Genomic DNA, 6960 nt, shown 5'->3' on the forward strand with positions numbered 1-6960 from the left:
GTTTTCCATTATATATCATTTTTATGCAGGTGCTTGTGGGATGGATAGACGTCAGAACACATACATAATGGAAAAAAGCTTCAAAGGTATGGTATCCAGTGCTGCAGAACCCTGCCAGGTGTGAGGAGGGTGTCCTAGAAGAGGTGAGATAGGAGCCCCTGGGAGAGAGGCCGGGAGAGACAGGGAGGGACAGAGCCATGACCCACACAAGCTGCCTGCTGGCAGCACTCCTGGGGCCATGAATTATGGATTCAGGCTTCCCAGGGCCACAGGCTCCTGCCTGGCACAGCAGCACAAGGCTAAAGGGAGGGCTCAGCTGCAGGGCAGGAGGGGCAGGTGGAGCTGGCTGGGCAGGGGACACTCTTGTAGGACCCACTGGCCACCCACAAGGATCTGGTGGCAGCTGCTGAGGACAGCCTGGGGTGCTTCCCTGCTCTTGGCCATCTTGAGCTTAAGCAAAGCCCCTGGAAAACAAGCTGCCCCTGCCTCGTGCCCTTTGCTGAGAGGGATTTGGAGCAGAGCTGGAGAACAGCCCTCCCTGAGGTCGTTGACCCCTCACATGGCAGGAGAAGTTATGGGCACTGACTCCAGGGCAGGTCTAAAAAGGGATCCGGGATGAGTCCTGAGCACAGGGCCCGCTGGTTTTACATTTCACTTGTCCTCCAGGTTTACATTCAAAACATTCCAGTTATGCCTGGACCACGGGAGCACTTGGCACAGTGGTTCCCACAAGCTCCTGGCAGGTCGGGCTGGGATTTAGCACGTGGAACTTGTGCTCCAGAAGGTGGAGCAAGGAATCTGTGTCCTGGGAATAGGCAGGATTCAGGCTGAGGTCCTTGCTGTGAATCCAAGGCTGTTGTGTCTGTACATGCCTGGGAATGTCCCTCCATCAGCCAAGGAGGGCACTACCACAGTAATGTCCTGGAGCTGCTCTTGGCTGAGTCGTGGGGGCAGAACCTCACACAGAGCTGGGTTCCAGACCCCCACTGCTCTGCCAGGCCTGAGGTGCTCCAGAGCCACACCTTTATCTGAACTAACAAGGAATATCCAAAGCTGTTCCTCACACAAAGCAATGATCAGCCTGTAGCCAGGCTTAGAGGTCAATAATCACTTTGTAGCTGCTCTTTTCAAAATACAGTGGTGCAATATTTGCTAAAAATTCACCTTACTGCACAGAAACACCAAAGGAAACCAACAATCCATGACCCAGTCTTTCTTAAGAAAGCTAGAATTAAAATATTAAAAGGGTTATGTACATATATGATATATATTATATACAATATACTCAATCCACTGGTTTCAGCTCCTTCAGTGATTCTCTTTTTCAGAAGAAAAATCTTATTACATTATAGCTAGTTGTTCTCTTTACATGGAACTATTAATTTAATTAGTTTAAAGTAAATTACTGTGTTTACAAGGTTTAAAAGCTGCTTGAAACACATGCAGCAGGAGCTCCCATCCATAGGCACAATCACACAGAGGGGAACCAGTGGGAACAGAGGAAAAGAATCCCAGTGAGAGGGAACTATGAAATGTATTTTCTGTTCCTACGTATTTTGCTTATTATTTAGGATCTGAACCATTTCTTTTACATGTTTATCTCCTTATAAATGGAAAAATCAGGCCCAGAAGCCATGTCAGGGCAGCTGGGGAGTTCTTTGTGCTGCTCAGCTGCCTCAGACGGGCACGGCTGGCGCTGGCAGGGGCAGAGTGCTGGGACACAGGGACACACCTGGCTTCCCAGGGATTTTGGGGAGCTTACCTGCAGGCAGTTGGCAGCTGAGGGTTCTCAGAAGCAGCTGCCTGTGGCTGGCTGAAGGTTCCCACAGTCCCATCTGAAGGTCAGTTCCTGGACCTAGGCAGCCCCGGGGCTCTGGGGCAGCGTGGGCACCCCCAGTCCCAGGGGAATTCCTTCCAAAAGGAGCTGGGAATGTGCCCCATGCTCAGCTTGCAGCTCTTCCTGCCCTGCCAGGTGCAGAGTTAGCCCTGACTCACCAAATTCCTCTGAAAGATGGAGAAACTCCCAGTCCCAACCAGTTGGATTGTGTCAGCAGAGAGGCTGGGTGGGCGGGGGCTTGGTTTTTATCTGCTTTCATCCACTTTAAAAACCTGGTCCTTTCCCACCTGTGTGGTCCAGCTGGGGAAAGCTTCTCCTGCAGCTGAAAGTGGTGTTTGGTGCTCCTGGACCGGCTCAGAGCCTGGGAGGGGGCGCAGGGACCTGGGGCTGAGGTCAAGCTCTGGTGGTCCTGCACCACCACCCCCTTCCCCAGTTCTCCTCCTCGGGGCTGGCTGGGGGCTGCCCCAGAGCAGGACACCAGGAGAAGGGTGTTCCCTGTGCAGCCTGACACAAGGAATGCTGCCAGTGGAGTGCAGGGGGTCAGGCACAGAGGTTTGGGTTTGCCAGGGTTGCTCCCAGTGTCTGACAGAGAGGAGCAGCAAGGGGCTGGGTGGCACAGTGGTGGCACCTGGTGACAGGGGCTGAACAGTCACAAGATTTCCAGAGCAGCTTTCTGAGCAGCTTCTTTCCCGTGCATGGTGCTCAGTGACACCATTTCCAAGCTTTTCCTTGCAGCTGAGTCCTTTTGTATTTTTTAGAAGTATTTTTTTTAAATGAGTGCTGATGCACTGGTGGAATAATGTGACCTCAGGCAGTAACATTTTAAGGAAAAAAGCCCTACTCTTTGCACAACAGCCAGGAAAATCCCTGGAGCTGGAAGCACTAATCTCAGGGTTCAGCCTGGTTCATCTGGGGTTTGTACAGGATGTGTCCCCACTCCTGAACAGCAACACTGAGCCCTTGCTGTGCTACTGTCCCTGCAGCAGCCAGGATTGGGCAGGACAGGGACAGCAGAGCCAGCAAGGCATGGCATCCCTAAGGGGGATTAAATAGCAGGAACAGCAGGTTCTACCTGTGTGCAGCACCTTTCCTCAGCACTTCCAGTGGGGCAGTAGGTTCCAAGGCTTGTCATTAGGATGCCAGGGGAAATTCAGGGCAAAAGAGAGGAACCCAGTCTGTGGGAGGGCCATTTCCAGTGCCTGCTAACAAAAATAAACCCTCCAAAGGTCTGGTGATTGGTATCCAGGCAACATAGAAGGCAGGGAATGCAAAATTAGAGCATATTCCCCATATTTCTCTGGAAGTCCAGCTGATCCAGTGCTTCCAGTGAGTCCCAGCACTGTGGTGACGGTGCCATGGGTCGAGCTGAGCTTCCACCTCCATGAGAGCTCCCTGTGGGTACAGGGGAGGATGAGGAGGCAGCATGGCCAGAGCTCACACAGGGCCTGCAGCACCACGGGCTGAGAATTTCTAAACACCCTTGTTCTGGTTAAATTAATTCATGAAATGAAATCTGACAATCGATGCCAGACTTCTTAATTATCCCCAAATTACCTTAATAACAAAGTAACTCAGCTGTTTCTCCATCCCTTAAATTCTCCATGATCCTGCCCACAGTGTTTCTGGTGGGCTGATGGCTCCCTGGTGTGCAGCACATTCCCAAACATGGGCTGGTGCTCCATAAAATATATTTATTGTATCCAGAGCGAAGGTCTGATCCCAGGGTAGACACAGAGCTCCCGTTTACGTCAGAGGGAATCTGCTCCTGGGCATGTTGTTTCCCAATCTCTTCTGGGGAAAGGCAGTTCCTGGGAGAGGCCAAACGAGTCTGGGCAGCCTCGGGGGTGTTTGATGGGAGTCTCCCTGCACGGTCCTGGGAAGGGCAGGGCTGGTGCTGAGGGACACCTGCCTGGCAGGCAGTGTCAGCCCTGGCAGCAGGGCAGGTGAATTTTAGCTTAGGAAAGTAAAAGCAGCTGAGCTGGACTTAATAAAATAGCTGATGTGCTGGGATTTTTACCTGTGCCAGCTCCAATGTGCCCAATTCCATGAACAAACCAGCACTGACCCAACACAGCTCTGCAGGAGCAGCATTTCTCACTCGGCCCTTTTTTGCTGTAGTAGCCTCCAGTCCTTTATAATTGACATTTTATTATTCTAAGCCCAGCTCTGGTTTGATTTGTTCCCTCCCAGCCGTGGTGCCGACAGGGAATGCTTTGTAGTGGACACTCAGGGCACAGGGAGGATCCTGCCTTTTGCCCCATGAAGGTTTGCCCCAAAAAGTGTTGCTCAGCAGCACAGCTTGAGACAGAGAAGGAAGTTTGTCATAATCTCCCTGTCTTGCCCCAAAATGTAGAGCTGGCTCGTTGAAGGCTGCCCAGGCTCTCCTAACAAGCACTACAGACCTGTAGTACCCACCAGGAGCTGTAACTTGCTGCCAGGGAGCAAGTTTCTTTGGCTGAGAATGGAATAAAAACCTCAGGAATGAGTGTCTCCTCATCCAGCCGTGTCCCTGAAGCAGTTACTGCTCCCACTCTGGCTCCTTGTCCACGTGACAGAGTTCACTCATGCACAACCCTCCCACTGACTGAAGGCTGAGGCCCAGTCCAAACAGGTCTTTTCAATCCAAAGATTTTGATTAATGGATTAATTCATTTGTTAGTCCTTGTCCATGGTCTCCTCGTCTCTCACACCAACAGATCCCAGACTCTGGCACCTGAATTTGAGTCACACACACAGAACAAAGGCCAACAATGCTGAGCTCACTCATGTGCAGGAGCCTTTGGTCTCCCAGGGTCGCTCCATCGTCCTGTAGAAGGATGGGATGGGATGGGGCATTTTCCCCTGACTTGTACTGGGAAGGGGTTGGTGAAGCTGGAGGGCCAAACCCTGTGTCCAACAGCCAGGGAATTTCAGTGTTCCTTGGTTCCCACGTGCTGTGATGTTCCAAACCAGGCGTGTTTCACTTGGAAGCAAAGGCACTGCTAGTCTCACCCAGGCTGGTCAGACAAGGAGGTTCTTAGTTTTATAAGTAAATAAACACTGCAGTGGTGCCAGGGCCTCTGCCAGCCTCCCAGCCCTGATGGTCCCAGCACGTCCTGCTGGTTTGTTAGTGGTGGAGCTGGTTTCACTGACCTTGAGAGCTCAGGGCTCTCCAGACTTGCCGGTGTCCCTGGAACTGGAACCCAGAAAGGCAACCCCTCGTGCAGGTGGCAGGGCACGACCTGGCACCTTGCTCAGGGCTGAACCGAGGCGAGGGGCACCAGGCCCAGGGGGTGATGGACACACAGACACAGACAGACACAACCCCAGAGCTGGTGGAGGGAGAATCACACCCAGTGGAGCAAACCTGGCGAGAGAGGGAGCAGGATGGGGCTCGGAGACGAGGTTTGTAAGGGAGGAGCGATGTCGTGTTGTCTGTCATTTCTTAACCTGAATTTCTCTTTTTGTCTCCCATACTAGACAGCGGGGGCAGCTGGGATTGCAGCTATTTTGCAAGTCCCACTATTTCACCGGGAGTATTTCATATATACCAGGATCTGCCTTTGTACTGTAACCCAGCACAAGAAAATGCCTCATCTTTCATTGCATCGCTCTAATTCTAAATTACTGGCACTGCCCAGCAGGATGCACACGGCAGCAATGGCACGTTCTTGACTGTCAATGTTAAGACTTATTTATTCTCTATTGTTTTTTATTTTTTGAAGCAAGACTGGCACTGTACCTTGCAGCAGGCTGGCACAGCCCAGCCAGGGTCACGGGCCGGTGGTCACAGCTCTTGTTCCCCCCACATAGCACCTCCGTCACCGTCTCCTTCTCTCCAGGGGAGAGGAGCAGGAGGTGTTTGCAGCAATGGGGGGGTAAAGCAGAGCAAAAGTGAGGCTCAGACAGAGTATTGACCCCCCCTGTGGAAACCCAAGTGTTCCAGCTGTAGGATGCTGGATAACCCCAAATTCTCAGGGGGCCACACATGCAAAGGCTGCACTGGTGCAGTTCTGAGCCTGTGGCAAAGCTGTGCATTCCAACACAGGGCCTTGGATGTGCCCAAAGCCCCGGGACACTCACCCTGCAGCTGGCCCAGCAGCCCCAGTCCCAGCAGAAGGTCCTGCCTGCAGAGCCGACTCGTGGTCCCGGGCGGGGTTAAACACGGCTCCTTAGGAATTAGGGGAGGGAGGGAAGGCATTGCCACCTCAGATTAAACGTTGCAGTAAATGACAGCTAGAACCTTTTACAGCAAAACCTTCGGTACTGAGCAGGTTTCCATTTCTTTCCTGCCAGTGAGTTGTGGATGCAATGGTCTGGAACACCCAGAGCACAAGCGCCGGGTGTCTGTGCTGGATGCGTCGAGGATCCTCCTTACCCCCTGTCCCCTTGTCACCCCCAGCCTTCCTGCAGAGGCTCAGCTGTAATTAACTGAGTTAAGCTAACGACCCTCACGCTCCCACCCCGCTCTTGTTTTGCAGATTATATGAAAGAGTCTGTGTGCAGCTCCAGCACTTGTTCCCTGAACAGCAGTGAAAACCCCTACGCCACCATCAAAGACCCCCCCATTTTAACCTGCAAACACTCCGAGAGCAGCTACGTGGAAATGAAATCGCCTGGTCACAGGGAGTCCCCGTACTCCGAAATGCCAACTTCATCCACAGCCAATAAAAACATCTACGAAGTTGGTAAGCAGTGGGTGGCACGAGGGCTGCTCCAGCAGCTGGGGGGTTCAGTGCAGAGGCTGGTTTTCTGCTTTCCTGACACAAGTAACCTGGACTTGGCACAGGGCAAGGAGACACTGGCAGTGGGGGGAAGGCCTGAGCACTGGTGTGTTGATTTGGGGAGCTAAGAGCTGTGGAGGTGGTATCCTGAGCTGAAAGGGACTCACAGGGATCATCAAGTCCAACTCCTGGCCCTGCACTGACACCCCAACAATCCCACCATGTCCCTGAGCATGCTGTCCAAACCCTCCTGGAGCTCTGGCAGCCCTGTGGCTGTGCCCACTGCCCTGGGGAGCCTGTTCAGTGCCCTGCCACCCTCTGGGGGAAGAACCTTTTCCTGATATCCAGCCTAACCCTGCCCTGGCACAGCTCCAGCCATTCCCTGGCTCCTGTTTGGTGCTTTTCTCCCTGCTCTGCCCC

The 6960-nt window shown here is 52.9% G+C and overlaps 1 protein-coding gene across 5 annotated transcripts in view; it reads left to right on the forward strand.

Annotated features, from left to right (window-relative positions):
- MEGF11 (multiple EGF like domains 11) overlaps nucleotides 1-6960 on the forward strand; it is a 194225-nt gene that overhangs the window by 185914 nt on the left and 1351 nt on the right. For 2 of the 5 annotated variants that reach the window (XM_018069598.1, XM_018069599.1), the window contains 2 exons: nucleotides 30-86; nucleotides 6298-6504. In XM_018069598.1, the coding sequence (XP_017925087.1) occupies nucleotides 30-86; nucleotides 6298-6504 (264 nt within the window). Of the gene's footprint in view, nucleotides 1-29; nucleotides 87-5296; nucleotides 5480-6297; nucleotides 6505-6960 lie in introns of those variants that run through there. The other 3 variants (XR_001920257.1, XR_001920258.1, XM_018069600.1) reach the window with 3 other exon arrangements.

This window comes from Manacus vitellinus, unplaced genomic scaffold, assembly GCF_001715985.3.
Source record: "Manacus vitellinus isolate BGI_N305 unplaced genomic scaffold, ASM171598v3 scaffold_16_pilon, whole genome shotgun sequence".
In the NCBI taxonomy this organism is placed as follows: domain Eukaryota; kingdom Metazoa; phylum Chordata; class Aves; order Passeriformes; family Pipridae; genus Manacus; species Manacus vitellinus.